The sequence below is a fragment of the Chaetura pelagica genome, unplaced genomic scaffold (assembly GCF_000747805.2).
Source record: "Chaetura pelagica isolate M959 unplaced genomic scaffold, ChaPel_1.0 scaffold109, whole genome shotgun sequence".
Lineage (NCBI taxonomy): Eukaryota > Metazoa > Chordata > Aves > Apodiformes > Apodidae > Chaetura > Chaetura pelagica.
This window is the reverse complement of record NW_009970725.1, coordinates 3,706,273-3,723,250: the sequence shown is the minus strand read 5'-3', so window position 1 is coordinate 3,723,250 and position 16,978 is coordinate 3,706,273. Positions and strand designations below refer to the sequence as shown.

The following is a 16,978-nucleotide window of genomic DNA, read 5'->3' as shown; positions in this document are numbered from 1 at the left end:
GTAGGGATTGAAGATAGGTGGACAAGAGGCTTTGGGAATCTTTCTGTATTTAATATAGCTTACCATGCAAACTCAGAAAAGTTTATTTAATGTACATACAGTTTATTTAGTGTACTTCTAGTGCAGTTTACAGGGTGGAAGCTAGGGGAACAGTAGGATTAGATGAGCTGCCAACTAAGAGGCAAAGCACCAGCAGGCATGGTACTGACCGTAGTTAGGGAGCAGCCAGTCTAACTCCTTCATTCTGGCATTCCTTTGGCAGATGTCCCTTGAAGAACTGGCAGCTTTCATGCAGCTTAATGTTAGTTTCCATAAAATATGAGCATTTCTCCAGAACTTCAAAGAGAAGGAATATGTGGGAAACTCTTTACAACTATGAAGCATTTCACAGCATTACCAGGAAGCTGCAGAGCCACTGTAACTGAATTTTTATAACCTACTCTAAAATCGTATGGACAGTTTATTTTCTTTTTTTCTTTTTTTCTTTTTTTTAGAAAAAAACAGTAAGATTTGTCATGCTTTTATATGACCATTCAGTTTTTGTTAATTTTTCTTAATAAGGAGCAATTGAAAGGCCAGAAAAAGCTACATGTGAGGCCAAAAAAAGCGGGGGAGGGAAGGAAGAATGTTAAGTCAGAATGAAAAACTCAAAAGGTGTTACTTTTAGGAGGCAAGAGCTCCAAAGATGTGGCATACACTTGTATTCAGCATCTCACTGAGAGACCTCATGAGTGACTACCTTCTGCAACCAACTTAGCAATAATTTTTTACATTCTCAGCTTAAGCAAGAAGGAATAATGTGGCATTCTGCCTTCACTAAAGGCTTTATTCAGAGCAAACCTAAAGCTTAATATGACAGTTTGTAATAAAGATAGAAAGAGCAATCAGACCTTCCTTTTCTCATTACCAAGTAGAAGTAGCTTTGATATTACGTATGTGGTAGCAATACCAGTCTATTTCCCAGTTGCAGGAACAGAGCTGCTAGGATGAGGAGCAGCAAAGAAAGAGGCTGGCTTAGTCATAGAATATTTGTATTCTTTGGGAGTCTTACATGTGTTTTTGTCTCTGCTAACTAGGCCGAGCGAAGTGCAGTGTCCCCTGAGCTTTCTGAATGCCTGCTGTAGTAGTGATGTGCCAAAAAGGCCAGGTTATGGATGGATGCAGCCCTGGAGAGTCTAAATTTAGTCTGCAGCTCCTCTGGTACTTTAGTTTTGACAACTCAAGAAGGAAAATCTCACTGAGCATCTCAAGGCAATTCAGTTCTCTTTGCTTTAGGTGACTGTCCATTTGTCAGTTTTTGGTCTCTATGTTTGACCTCCTGCAAGGTTGTTGACCTGAATATGAAATTTATAACTCATGGTTTTAATTGAAGGCAAAGTGCATTAGACTCAAGAGCGTTTAATTTGATACATGAATGGAAAATCACAGAGAACAACTGACTGGATTTAATGTAGCAGAATCTCATGTGCGACACCCATAGGCTGGCAGAATAGGAGTTTCAAATGAATCGACACTACTTGTTTCTTAGGAGTCATGCTATTTTTGTAATGAATACAGTGGCTTCTTAAAAAGAATTCTTACTAAACAGCTTATAACTGAGTTTTCTTTACTAAGGCTGTTTTTCATCTATAGGGAATACCAAGTGAATGTGTTACAGGGCTTTTCATGAGTAGCTGCTACATGAGAGTATATTCAAAATAAGAGTCAGGCAGGAGACTGTAGAGGGCTTACATATGAATGAAAAATAAACAGTACAAAGCATGCAAGCTATAGAAAGTATGAGCAAGGAAGACAGAAATGGTAAATGTATGTAGGAAGGAAAATGTAGTTTGAATTGAGGTACAATTTCTGCCTTAGCCATACTTGGGTGTTCCTTTGAGATTAAGAATATACTGAATCTTTCCTTCCGCCTCTTTCTGCATTGAAAATTCTCAATAGAATTGTCAACTTTCAAATTGTCTGGTCTTCAGTGCATAGAGACCTTCTGTCTTTCAGAATTGGTGTGCAAGGATCAAGGATTACGTGTGTGTGTGTGTATGTTATCTTTTTTTCCTTGCTTTTAATACATGACCATATTACAAAAAAAGCACGTGGCTTAGCATTTTCAAATTTTAGACTGTCATGCTTTGTCTGCATGAGCCCTGGGTGTTTCCACAGAGCATTTTTCTTGTGGTGACTGCTATAGAGCACTGTATCTCGGCTGGCTTTTCTCCTGTGAAAATACATAGTCCCTTTATAGATGAATTTTGTTTGCTCTCCACCACCCTAATCTCAAAGGAAGGTCATTGGTAAGTGCTGAATCTGAGAGCATGCAGACAGAATTTTAGGCAGTGGTAGATGAATTTTAGGTAGGGTAGATATTGGTCTTTGACTTTGTTTTGCCTCACCAGCTCAGGATTTGGGGAGGAGCTCCATCACAGCCTCTGTGGGCCGTTGATCATTGTGACTGGTGCTGTGCAGGGTGGAGAATCCTCCCTGCCTTGCAGAGGGTGTCCAAGGTGCTCTGCTCCCAGCAGCTGCGTGCTGGGCTCTGTGTGGTGGGGCTGGTCACCACTCCCTAGGCCTGGCAGTGTGTGTTTGCCAGGCAGCCATCGTGTCTGTGGCACCTGCTGGCCTTGGGACCATCCTGGGTGGCAGTGGGAAGCAGCATGCCAAGCACACTGCCTCCCCAGCTCTTCTGCACGTGGCAGAGATTTTTCTGAGCAGGGCTGGGGTGACTGGAGAAGCAGTTTACTGGCCAGGCAGAGAGATGGTGAGAAGGACTTTTTCTTCTGCATGTCATTTCTGCACACGTAAGTGCAAACGGGGTGTATTCTGTGGCTTAACTGCAGAGGGTTTGTTTTTTCCTGTCTCAGAAGGTGTATTTTGTTCAGTGCCTACATTAACCCGTGACATCCTACATGTGTGTTCCTAAAGTCTATGCTATAGGACTCTGTCGGAGCATTTGGTGCCAGCTTGTTTTCTGTGGTGTTTTTGGGTTGGTTTTCTTTCCAGTTTGCAGCCTTGCAAAGATTGGGTCTGTAAAGCAGCTTGGAAACATGATTAAAACATGGCTTGATCCCATTTGCACTCAGTAACCAAGCCATGTTTGAAGGAACTGGCATGTTGTCCTGAGGTCATGCAACACAGAGGATGCTTAGTGTCAATGCCTCTCTAATATCTTCCATATGATGTTTAGGATTAGAGGGATACAATGGAAGTTAATGATTGGATTTAAGATAGTTTCCAAAACTTTCTGAGGAAGCTTGCAAAGCAGTATCATCAGATTTTTCAGCCAATAATATATTTTTTCCTGGTTGCTTTTCGTTAAGAATTCAGGAGGAATAGAACATACACAAGGTTTTTACTTTTAAAACATTATTATTTAATTACTTATAGCACTCACTTGTGGTCAGTTGCTTGATCTCCTTGCTTTTGAAAGAGCTTTTTAGATTTTTGTGTGCTATTTTTTTTAGGCGTGATGAATTACGCAGCTTTTTAAAATAAAATGGTAATTGTGTTTTCTGAAATTGTTCTGATTTTACCATTTTAAAGTTAATGAAATCCAAAATAAATTATGGCTAAAAATTAAGTATCCAAAACTCTGCTATGTATAATTTATGAGCAGCTTAATGATTTAGATATTTAAGAAAAAGAGAATACAAGTTGACACAGGAGAAACCTCCCTCCCACAGTCATTATTTAAAATTATCAGCAGATATTCTGAATTATGTCATACAAATGCTCCATCTGTGTGGCACAGGACTGAAGCAGTGGTCAGTTAGATGCATAGAATCATAGAATGGCCAAGGCTGGAAGAGACCTTAAAGATCATCAGGTTACCCGAGGTAAAAGGCAGGCCCCAGGTGCTGCTGTACTGTAAACTGCTAGTTGGCTGTTGTGGGTTTTTTCCCCTTTCTTATCAAAACTCACATGCTCATTGCATGCTCCTCTTTTTTTGTTGTTTTTGTTGTCCCAGCAACAAAAATCCCGGGTGTGTGCAGTTTCCCATCTGTGTTAGCAACCATTGCTCTTATGAACTGAAGTACTGATGATTAATCTGCATACAAATCATCCCATATTTTCCAAATGTGTGGTCAGGTTGTTGCAGCTTTGGAGGGAATGAATAATTTGAAAGAATTTGTAAGTAATGTGACTGGATGTATGTTTTTAGAATATGTGAAAAACATTTCCTTAAAGCAAGCAAGCAAACAAAAAATTGTAATTACAGAAGAAAGTAACAGTCAGCCTTTTTCCCAAATGGGATTTTTCAAAAATTGAATATGTGAAAATCAAACTGAGGCCTGGTTAAAAGGTTTAAAATTGAGTTGTTTGCTGTTTTAGAACAAAAACCTTACTGAGCATTTATGCCAAATTTCTAGTCTAGTGCTTAGCTCCTTTTGCTGTGGCTTGGACAGCAGAATTAAAATAAAACAGCTCCCCACATAGACAGGCCCTATTTTTGCATGAGCCTTTTTGTGTTCCCATGTTGTCTGGTGTGGTTTTATGTGACTTTCTAGGATCTTGCTCCCACACACTGCAGGGATGCAGGGGTGAGCAGAGAGGGACAGAGTCTTCTGACATTTGATGTGAAGGATTGACCTGATTCCTACTATAGGGGACAAATACTAACTTGGCAATACCAGAGCTTACATTGCTACTAAATACTTTATTAGTATACTAACCATAGTATATTTAAAGACGTTCGTTTGCAAATATTATTTTCCTTTTCCTTTATATGTTTATAAACAAAAATGCTTCAAAACCCCAAGGATCTAATCTTGCTCTCCAGCTGAAATCTAGGAGGTTTACTGAGCAGTAAAAACTTATAGTAAACAGGACTCTCTTGTCTTTGTTGTTACCTCCTTTAATTTTCTTGCTCTTTAAATAGTCAGATGCAGAAGTATTTTTGTTTATCAAGAAAGTACTTCTTAGCATTTGTGGACTCAGCCTCCAGATGGAACAGGAAAAAAAGCAAACTGAAAATCTAATGGTGCAGAGTGCATGTGCTTCAGAGCAAACTGTAAGTCAGTAGGGACAGTCTTGGAAGGGAACACAGAAGCAGGGAAAGAAAAGTATAGGATGAAAGCTGGAACGAGTTCAGTATTTCTTACTGCAGTGGGAACTAGTATAAGTTTATCTACAACTCTGAAAATGCTGTAAAAATGTTGTAATTTTATAGATTTGGTAGAAGCTTCCAGCTTTACCACTGCATGTGGCAAGCCCCTTCATTTGTAATAGCTTTAAACAAGGATGTCTTCCATTCTCTGTTTCTTCCTTTGTGTCTTCATTCTGCCCCAGCATCGCTTCCCCTCCTCTGGCAACTGCCTCCCCTGAGCCTGGCACAGGGACCCCAAACTCCATGATGCTACTGGACTCTTCCTGCCCACTAATTGGGCCAAACGTAGTGACTGCTGGGGCTGTAATCAGCACAGCTGTGTTTACAGGTTGCTTTTGGAACCTGACCTGTGAGTATCTTCTGGAACTAATGGCTGCATCAATATTTTAGATCAAAAACACAAAAGGGTTTCTAGCCAGTGGTTCTAAATTGCTTGTTAGCTAATACAGGATGAGAGGTTTTTAACATTGATCCCTCTTCTGCAGTGCTACAGCTGTAGTAAGAGCCATTCTGGGCAGGTAGTATGTTTTCAATTCCTCTGTATAGTTGTTTGTTTTTCTGGTTTTTTTGTTGGGGGGTTTTTTGGGGAGGGGAGGTTTTCAGCTTTGCTGAAAATGTATGGAATTTTTTAATCCTTCAATAAAATATAGTGGCATGATAATCCTTTTCGTCATGTAAAATATGCAAAAGGTGTGACACAAGCCATGACATCATTATTTCTACTTATTTAATCTTTCATTATTTAATCTTTAGATTAACTTAAAAATGTTCCTTTCTGATGCATCCAGGTTGAAGGATCAGTTGTATAGTAAATTGAATAGGTCTAAAGTGCTGTCTGGTATGCAGAGGACCACACGTCTCTACGCTGTGCATGTGAGGTAAAGGCATTGTAATCTTGCAGCACTTAAAGTAGGGCTGCTTCTTCTGGCTGTGTCCAGGAAATCTCAGCCATGGGCAGTGCAGAAAGTACCTTCCCCATTCTGCTGCACCGACATTTAGCATTCAAATGCAATGTGAAAGCTACAAGCTTTAGGGGATAACACTTAAAAGTATAAAGAAGTACCTATACAATATTAAATACGTACATAACCTCCATGTCCAAAATCAGGTAGTCCCAGATGACTGATATTTTTACTTTCTCTTTTTGATGTGATAGGCAGGTCTCTGCTTTCTTGGAGGCTGGAAGAGTTTCCGCTCTGCAGTTTATTGTATTTAGTTCAGTCTGTGTTTGTGTGTCGCCGCTGTACTTCAGGAGGCAGGGTTTTAATGAGTTGTATTTGCTAGTGTAATAAAATCCTCCTGTTGGGGAAGCAGCCCAGCAGCCAGCTTCGGTGTTGTGTCAGAGACCAGGTTCGTGCTGTCATGTGGATGCAGTCCAGTGTTTTCTGCCCTCTGGTGCTGTGCAAACACAGGACCACCTCCTGGTTGGCAGAAGCACAGAAACAACTGCCAGCATGATGGGAAGAAAACACAAGGAAATACCGTAACTGGAGTCTTAAGCCCAGTAAGACTCTATCTAAAGGCACGCAGAAGGAATTTGCATTACCAGCAGAAGGAGAAAATCTCATGTGAACACTTTGGGTTTCTAGTTTTCTAAAAGGATCTAGATGAAAGGTTGCACAGTGCATTTTCAAGGCCTCCAGGCAATTACTTAGATATCAAGAGTAAAGCTTGTAATTGGGATATGAGGAGGATGAAAGGACAGAGTTGGGAACAAATTCAATTTACAACATGAAATGATTGCATAATAATCCTTTTGCATGAAGTTAAATAGTAATAAATGTAGTGAAGCCATTCATTATCTGTATATCCATGCTTTTAATTGTGATGTCATTTTTCTGTTGCCACGTATTTACCAGTCCTGTGGCTAAGGATGAGTTTTGAATAACTAATTGTGTTGATACAGCTTTCTGTAAGAAGATGCAAATTTGTCATCTGATGTTTGTAACTTGCCGGAAGGCTCCTTTTCCTTTAGGCAATACTTTACTTTGAGTCATAATCATATTTAAACCATTGCAAACTGCTCACCACGAGGTCTCCCTGGAAAATCAGATTTTTTAATAGCAGTTTTCCCCCACAAAGGTAGGAAAGATAATTTATTTTTTTATTTTTATTTTTTTAATATCAGTGGGTTTTTTTAGCACTAAGGCTTGACCTTGGTAAGTCCCTTCCTTAACAAAACTCCTATCAGTATTTTGGGAAAATTTTTGTACTTCATTCTTAAACTCTGCTTCTCTTTTTGGGAATTTCTGAGCTCTGTAAGCCTTCATATGATGGTTGAGTGGATACAGAGAATGAGAATTGTCTCATGCATAAAGTTGGTCCTGTCAAAACACATGTATAGCCACGGAGAGAAATGTCTTCAAGTTATTGTTGCCTCTCCTGTAAAACCGGGCAAGCCAGGTGTCCGCTTTGTTAATTTGGTTTGTCTGAGCACTCAGCAGAGTTATTTTTTGATAGAAAGTGGTGGTGTTGATACTGGGCTGAACTGTGAGGTGAGATCTGGACACTTACTTGTCCAAACTGGTCTGCACTAAATGCACAAAGGTCCTTTTTGTGGAAGTGAAATCAAAGTTGTCAGGAGTAATCAGGCGATCACTTCCCTGCCTTGTCTGCTGCAGCACAGGGACTGGATGCTCCACAGCCCTCCCTGCTCCAGAAATGGGTGTCACTGAACCTTGCTGAGTATAAAGCATTCTGCAGAAAGAATGCTTTTTCTCTTGAAGAAGAACTGAAATTGGCTTTCCTCAGATTTCCAGAAACATTTTCATGCTTAATGTTGAGTGTGTCAACAGTAAACATTTATTTTGCAAATGACAGTGACATGATTATGTTGTAGGAGGAAGTTCCCTGCATACCAGAAAAGGCTTTCTCTAGTAGCTACACTCCATATACTGTTCAGAAGTGTTTCCATATACTTGCCACTCTGTGCTGGATTAGTTTTACCACCCACTCAGGCACACACACCCCTACCTATTATTATATAAGTTCAAATAGCCCCCAAAGTTGATTTTTTTTTTTTTAAATTTTTTATTTTTTTACTGAGAACTGCAGCAGGCAGCCCAGCTTTTGAAATCTATGGGTTGGACTAAGTGAAAGTCTGCTTATTTAAATGCTTTTCTCAGGAGATGAAACTCAGTAAGGATGTTTGTTTTAGTAGGGTGGGAACTGGCTAGTGTATTGTAAAAAACTGGAGCTTTACAATTATTATTATTTTTTTTTTAAATCATGGTTAGATATAATCTTGAATTATTTGGACTTGATTAGCATTCAGCTACAAGTGCCAGAATAAAGGTGATCTTGGCTTGATTGAATTCAGGGGGCTGTGAGGATTGAGGGAGCTTGTTAAGAGATTTCCAGTTTGACTGTATGGACAGTCCTACTGTCTGTACAGACTTCAAGAACATCAATTTTAAATACAAAAAGTTCTATTTGCATTAGTCCTGGTGGTTCATTAGATACCACACAATAGTGTGTTGTGCAATAAGATTGAATGGAAAAAAAAAACACATTAGTATGCCACATTCAATGTACATTAGACAAGTAGGTCTTGGGTGCATAGTGTTAGGGGGAATTACAGCAGGGACATATTCAGCATGATAGCTTTCTGCTCATGCTTTCTTCTAATGACATTAAACACCATTTGGTCTTAGCTGGGTGCATCTGGATTAATGTCAGTGCATTCTCTTGTTATAGGAGCAGCTTACTGCCAGTTCATGGACATGTTGTTCCCAGGGTGCATTAGTTTGAAGAAAGTAAAGTTTCAAGCAAAGCTGGAGCATGAATACATTCACAACTTCAAACTTCTGCAGGCATCGTTTAAAAGAATGAATGTGGATAAGGTAGGCATTCTGTATTTGTATTTCAATCACTTCAAGTTTTAAAAGTTTTACAAACTGGGTAAAATCAATAAGTAAGAGAAAGAAAATTCTTCAAAATACTTAAGTCCCTTTTTTCAACTTTTCGACTAAGAACTGGAGTTACAAATTGTATGTGAAGATGTCCTTCTTGGCCTTTCATCATCTCAAGAGTATCTAGGCATGAAGGAAGAAATTTGGCATGCTCTGTTTAGGTACAAAGTGAAAATTGAGTCCATGTGTCTGCTGAAGAATTGTGCAGCCCAATTTGTTGTATCTTAATATCAGAGATCCTTTTGATAAAATACCATGTGTTGGAAATTCCTTACCTTCAGTGAACCTTAATTTTAGATAGGTAAAATTACTGGTGACCTGAATTTCCAACAAAATAACTTGGGAATATGCTGTTCTTGCAAGTATTCCATGTTTCTTGTCCAAAATGGGATTTAAGGTATTTAAAGTATTCAAGAGCTGGAATAACTTACCCAGTGATTCGATAGGTTGAACAGCACGTACGTTCTTGTGAAGTTAAGAATTAAAGTCTCTTAGAAAATGGCTTGTTCAACCATAAATTATTGGTTTATGCTTCCATGTGAGAGTTTGACAGACTGACCAGTATAAATTACTATGTTGATAAAAATGAATAGTGAAAGTTATGCTGTCATGCTTCCAGTTTTACACAGATGCACTACCTGTATACCCATTTAAGGTTCTGCTCTGGCTTCTAGTGTTGCCTTATTCTGAAATTTAAAGTCTTAATAGAGAGTCCCTTAAGAATTCTATAAAGCACTGGAAAACCCTCATTATCTCCTGAAATGTTGGAGAAGCTTTTATTTACAGTGTGACTTACTTGAGAACATTGGAAAGCCTAATAAAGTTTACATTGTCAATTTTTTTGTAGGGAGCAAACTTGCTATATTTCCTCATTGCAGAATTAAGATAAAATTGAAACAACCTGAAAGGACGTGCAAAATCCTCCATTAATCCTTTTAGGAATATCCTATTCTTATAATTTGATGTCCAGTTGGTTTAACCTTGAAGAAGAAATGAAAATTGCAACTATTTTAGGTACTCTTTTTCCAGCTGAAAATTGAATGCATTCAGGAGGCATTAAGTTCTATTTAACTTTGCTCTTTAATCAGCTGCATTAGTTAAGCAAGGCAGAGCAACCCTCCTTCTGTAGCTGTAGTCCCTGTAGTCTGCCTGCAGTGGTTGGGAAGCTTGAGCACTGTAGGACTGGCCCAAGACACCTTTTGGAGGTTTCATTTCTGTGAAACGTTTGCAGGATATGGAGACATCCTCATAGCATTTATTTTGTTTTACTCAAAGTTTATAGGTATTTTAGTCAACTTCTGCATGTCCACAAACTATCCTGGGTATAGCTATATATGGAATGGAAAAAAATTACAAGGTTAAAACCTTGGGGTAAGTTCATATGATGAACATGTACTGCCAAAATATGTTGGTTTGAACTTCAGCATGTCTTGGAAAAGCTGCTGGGTTTCTTGGAGTTCAAACAGTAGGACAGAGAGCAAGAAACTCCCGTCTGGACCTTTTGAAGAATAGTTCATTTTTAGTATGCTCAACTGTAGCATGTCCATTAAAAACAGAAATCCCTAGTTAGCTGAATATAGTGTTACTCCCAGAACAGCTACATTCATCATGGCTGTCACCACAGTAAGGAAGGAGTACCTCAGTGGAAGAGGAGTTACAAAGGCTTACATACACCCACTGAATAGCCACATCAAAGGCCAGGTCTTTGTTTTATTTTTGTTCTATTTTTTACTAAGAGCACTTCCAAATCCACCATAATTTCCTTTATTTTTAGGAAGAAAAAAAATGGCAGAGGAATATAAGCTGATATAGTTAGTAGATTTTTCCCAAATACATATGTATACCTAATTTTTATGTTTAGAAATGGCAGTGATATATTTATTATCGGAAACCTTTATTCTAACTTTCAGGTAATTCCCGTGGAAAAACTGGTCAAAGGGCGCTTCCAAGATAACTTGGATTTCATTCAATGGTTTAAGAAGTTCTTTGATGCTAACTATGATGGGAAGGAGTATGATCCTGTGGAAGCTCGACAAGGTCAAGATGCTCTTCCCCCACCAGATCCTGGCGAACAGATCTTCAACCTGCCCAAAAAGTCTCACCATGCAAACTCTCCAACTGCAGGTATTCTGAGTCTTAAAGAATTGAATTTCTGTATCTGAAGACAATTATAAACTGGGATCCATTTTACAGAGATACCAGTTAAAAGTTGTTTTCCCGTGTGGATGGATTGTTCTTTTTGCCTTGTCATAGGTTTAGCATCTGAAACAGAAGAAGATAAATTCTTGTGGTGTGCTGTAGGTTGGGCCAACCCTATCAAGCATAGGGTCTTCTCCACTGAACCTTTGGTGTAAATGATGTGGATTCTAGTGATGTCTTGATGGTGAAGACAAAGGCATTTAACCTTCTTGTTGCTGAATGTGGTATGTGTAAGTTTATTCAAGAACAGTAAGTGAGGTGTGTTCCTCTCTCACCTCCACCCTTACAGGAAACTGCCAGCACAGGCTGATTTCTTTTTAATTTTTTAAGGTGACTGAAATGCTTGCAAATCTGAAGGGCTGACCAGAAGGAAAAAATTAATTGATTTGTGTTTTTATGTGTCCTTAGTGTTCAGGTATGCTAGTTGTCTTAACTGAACAACATACAACTATTGCTCTTTCTCAAAGATACCTGTCTTCTAAATTTTTATTTTGTGTTTGTACTGGGTTTTGCTAGGATAGAATTAACTGTCTTCGTAGGAGATTTTATGGTGCTATGTTTTGGATTCATGACCAAAACAGTGTTGATAAGACATGGATGTTTCAGATATTGCTGGTAAGTGCTTATATGGTGTCAAAACCTTTTTTGTTTCTCATGCTGCCTTGCCAGTGAGCAGGCTGGGGGTGCACAAGAAATTTGGAGAGGACTCAGCTGACTCCAACTGACTAAAGGGATATCCCAGATCATATGACATCATACTTAGCAATAAAAGCTTGGGGGAAGAAGGAGAAAGTGGGGGAATAGGGGAATGTCACATTGAGCGTGATGGCATTTGTCTTCCTAAGTAACCACTGGAAGTAAGGAAGGAATTCCTTACTTTGTTTTGCCTGCTTGCATGGCTTTTACTTTATACATCAAACTGTCTTTACCTCAGCCTGTGAATTTTTTCACTTTTGCCCTTCTTATTCTCTCCCCCATCCCACCATGGGACAGTGGTCAAGTGACTGTGGGGAGCTGAGCAGCCTGCTGGGGTTAAACCACAGCAGTGTTTCTGGAACCCACCAAGGGACTAAGCCTGATCTTCAGTGTTTATGTAATGTGGGCATGATTGGTCATTAAAGCAGATGCTGTTTTGGATTGCTGAAAGTTAAGTGAACAGGAAAGCAGCTAACATTTTAAAAAAAAACAAACAAGTAAAAATTACCAAACGTTTTAGTGGCGTTGATTGCCTTTACCCGTAGAGTTTTGTGCATACATAAACATATATGCATTTAATTCCTTTATTGGTTTGTCCTCAGCTTACCTTATTTATGCTAACCCCTTCCTCAAATACGGATTGTCAGTTGGCTTAAATCTGTGACTTGTCTTCTCATGGGCTCAGATACACAGCAGTGCTGGCAAAGGGAAGATGAAGGTATGAGGCACCTTCAGCTTTAGGCTGGCTTGCACTCTGGAATCATATCCAGATTTCAGTGATCTGCTCTGATCACTTTTGACGTCAAAGTGGGGCATACTTGGCCAGCTGCCTTCAGCTCATTAGTGCTTCCAGGAAATCGAGCACCTAATAGCAGGCCAGAGCTGCTCTGGGCTTCTAAAGCTTGTTTACATCTTTGTTTTGCACCATCTTGTGTCTGAAGCTTTGAATTTCAAGGGCTGATACACTGTAATTTCCCATGTGATGTCTTGCACGCCCTTTGAAAACAAAAACCCAAGTGCTCATGTCACAATGTTGTCCAGCTGAGAAACTGGAAAAGACACTTTTATTAAATACAGACTTTACCATGCTTGTTAATTTCTCCTAGCAATTATCTCTTTTTACCAAGTCACAAATCTGTCATTCAAATTTAAGCTGTAGAGGTGACAATCCTAAATAGAATAGCTACTGTAGTGAAACCAGCCAGTTGATACAGAGGATAATGCAGGGATCTCGTATTGTGCTGCTGGTTGTATGAAGAACATATTCTGTGCCTTCCCAGCCCTTGTCTGAAATAGGACAATTGAGATATAGTGTGATGAGTTTTGGTAAGATCATGTGGCTGTGAGAGTTAGCTTTGTCATAGAAAAAGCTTTCCTTCATTATTAACTTAAGCATTGTCCAGAAGTAAGACAGGCAGGAAGATAATTTCATTTCTGTTGAGCTGAGGAGCGGGGTTATAGGCAGCACATGATACTAGGTGAAGTGAGATTTCTAGCTTTTACCACTGGTTGGGTTTTAGAACAAAACTATTTCAGTTAGGTGCCAGTTGTTCACAGGTTTTTTTCAATTTCTGGGTGAGCACATTTTCATTTCACTGGTGTATTGTGCCTTTGTGCCTTGCCACGTTATGTAGCCTGGTTGCTTGGAAGGATGGGATCCCTTACTGGGTGCCTGCCAAAAGAGGACAGTCTGGGAGGAGTGCTGTATGCACCTCCAAGCTTGCGTGTGCCTCACCTCCTGCTGTTTGGGAGTAAATGGGGATGATGTGGAAGCAAGTCCACAGCACGTTGGGAAATCACCATGGAAGATGTGCCTCTGTCTTGTGCTGGAAATGAAGGTGTATTCATTACAGTTGTTACAGGAACCATAATATGGCCTGTGAGAAAAATAAAAATAAAAAAAATGTAGCCATTTATATGAAAAGGGCAAAAAAAAGAGAAGGCCTCATGAGTTTTCCTGCAGCAGGTTAAGAATTGCCCACCCCACATGAAGCTTCATCTTCTGTGATGATGGAAACTCAAAGAGGGAATACATGCCCATGAGTAAGTACATCAGGTGGCATAAACTGCTGTGACTTTTATGTTGATTGTTGTATTATTCTACTTTCCTGGGTCCTTGGTGAAATGGCTGAGGTTCTGGCCACAGCTGTATTTCCACTGACTTTGTTGTGGGAGCAGTAAACATTGTGGGCTGCTGGATGAAATAACCTCTTATGCCAGTGCAGCAAGCATTTGACAGCATCAGTAGCGGTTTGCCACAGTAGCTTGCCTATTTTTTTGTACATTTTCTTTTTGTATGTCACTTTTTATTGGTGTCATTTGCTCTACATTAACACTGTGGAGTTTTGAAATCTTCATAGTGCCTTGTTTCAGTTCATTTCATTCAGTTCATTAGCGAAGCAAAGGAAACAGTAGTGAGATAAAATAACCCAGAAGATCTTTAAACATAATCCAAAGCTTTTTAAACAGTGTGCAGTGGACATACCTACATATGTGCATCTATTGTGTAGTGTCAGGAGTAAGCAGACATATGGGGATGCATTCAAACTACCTTTTTTTTGCAGAAATACATCTGTTTCTAAGGTGATCAAATATATGCTCCCACAGCATCCTTGTGGATAAGTTGATCAGGTATGGGTTTGGTGACCAGGAAGTGAGGTGGATTAGGAACTGGTTGAAAGGAAGGAGTCAGAGAGTTGTAGTCAATGGGGTAGAATCTGGTTGGAGGTGTGTTACTAGTGGAGTCCCACAAGGGTCGGTGCTGGGACCGGTGTTGTTCAACATCTTCATCAACGACCTGGATGAGGGTATAGAATGTACCCTCAGCAAGTTTGCTGATGACACTAAGCTGGGAGGAGTGGCTGACACACCAGAAGGCTGTGCTGCCATTCAGAGAGACTTAGATAGGTTGGAGAGTTGGGCGGGGAGAAACATGATGAAATTCAACAAGGGGAAGTGCAGAGTTTTACATTTGGGGAAGAACAACACCATGTCCCAGTACAGGTTGGGGGCTGAACTGCTGGAGAGTAGTGTAGGTGAAAGAGACCTGGGGGTCCTGGTAGACAGGAGGATGACCATGAGCCAGCAATGTGCCCTTGTGGCCAAGAAGGCCAATGGCATCCTGGGGTGTATTAGAAAGGGTGTGGTTAGTAGGTCAAGAGAGGTTCTCCTCCCCCTCTATTCTGCATTGGTGAGGCCACATCTGGAGTATTGTGTCCAGTTCTGGGCCCCTCAGTTCAAAAAGGACAGGGAACTGCTCGAGAGAGTCCAGCGCAGAGCTACGAAGATGATTAGGGGAGTGGAACATCTCCCTTATGAGGAAAGGCTGAGGGAGCTGGGTCTCTTTAGCTTGGAGAAAAGGAGACTGAGGGGTGACCTCATCAATGTTTACAAATATGTAAGGGGTGAGTGTCAGGGGGACGGAGTTAGGCTTTTCTCGGTGATGACCAGTGATAGGACAAGGGGTAATGGGTGTAAATTGGAGCATAGGAGGTTCAAGGTGAATATCCGAAAAAATTTTTTTACTGTAAGAGTGACAGAGCACTGGAACAGACTGCCCAGGGAGGTTGTGGAGTCTCCCTCACTGGAGACATTCAAAACCCACCTGGATGAGTTCCTGTGTGATGTACTCTAGGTGACCCTGCTCTGGCAGGGGGGTTGGACTGGATGATCTCTCGAGGTCCCTTCCAGCCCCTAAGATTCTATGATTCTATGATTCTATGATATACATTTTAGAAATGAGTAATGTGTTTATTTACTAGTAATTCTACATGCATTTCAGATGATTCCATGAAAAACTCTTCCAGTGCCCTTTGCCAGAATTTTAGTTTTCAGAGATTTAGAAGGTGCCAATTTCTTTAATTATTCATAATTGCTTTATAACATTCTGTTCTAACACTGGATTTTCAGAAGTAGGCTGAGATATGTCTTTCAATTAACAAGAGAGTGGTCAGATCCCTAGGGACTACCCTGAGTGCTTGCCCAGAAGCAGACTGGAATGAGTTAGAATAATTGTTGATGTTTTAATCTGACACTAAAGCTTGAGAAGACCCATGGTACCAGGTAGCTGCATTCAGTACCTATACCACTGCAAGTATGGAGTGTGGTCTTTATTTCATTAAGAAAATGCTTTTAAAACCACAACAAACCTTGGGAAATCTGAAAATGAGCTGGGTTTTGTGTTACTTGGGGAGCAGGCCACCAGCCATGGCCCTACATCTTCCAAAGGTGATCAGACTGAGTCACTGCAGGTCAAGGATAATGCAGCTTGAAAGTGGAAGCACAAATAGGTGCCTACAACTAATCTGCTGTGCCACCCTCACATTCCCTCGTCCCTTCCTGGAGAGGCAGAGCTGATTTGTTGCCGCGGTGCAGCAGGTGGATGGCTTTGGTAACATGAGTAAAAGCTGCTTTCTAGAAAGTAAGAGCAGCAAGGTTTTGCCAGGTAAATGCAGCCTCCCTGCTGGGGGAATGAGCGTGTCTTCATCCCTGGAGGAGTGGAGCCAGCAGCACAGGCTACTGCTGCAGGATCCCAGGCAACAGCACCACAGCTGCTTTTAGATACAGCACCATCTGCCAGCCCTGAGCCACCCTTCCATCTCTTGCAGCCTCCCCTCTTCTCTCATGCAGAGGTCAACAGCCTGCAGATGTAGAGTCATCATGGTAAGGGATTAAAATATTAGGACACTGTTGTTTGTGCCAGTTCTGATGCTTCCTGTGGAAAATAGCAGAAAAAGCTCCATCTGATCAAATTGAAACTAGTGATCAGATTGTCAGGATTTTTAGCTTAGTGTCTTATGTAAGTGTCCCTGTATGTCAGAGCAAATCCGTGGGGTGCTGCTTTGTGTATGTGTGTGGGGTATCAAAAACACACAGGTAAAAGACAGCTTAATAAAATTAATTATTTACATGCAAGCTAAAAATGCAAGAGGCTTTTAGACCTGAAGGCTGCTAGGCATTTTAGTTTGAAATATTCAGTGAGAGCAGGATGACTAAAGCAGAGCTGGAAAATACTGGAGGATCACATGAGGGCTAAAAATACTCATGCTATGACAGGGAAAATAACCAGGGCAGA

The 16,978-nt window shown here is 40.4% G+C and overlaps 1 protein-coding gene across 1 annotated transcript in view; it reads left to right on the top strand.

Moving 5' to 3' along the window:
- The window catches only part of MAPRE2 (microtubule-associated protein, RP/EB family, member 2), a 75,962-nt gene that overhangs the window by 39,740 nt on the left and 19,244 nt on the right, over positions 1-16,978 (top strand). Inside the window, exons 3-4 of the mRNA XM_010006817.1 lie at positions 8,795-8,940; positions 10,920-11,133. Of these exons, the coding sequence (XP_010005119.1) occupies positions 8,795-8,940; positions 10,920-11,133 (360 nt within the window). The remainder of the gene's footprint in view (positions 1-8,794; positions 8,941-10,919; positions 11,134-16,978) is intronic.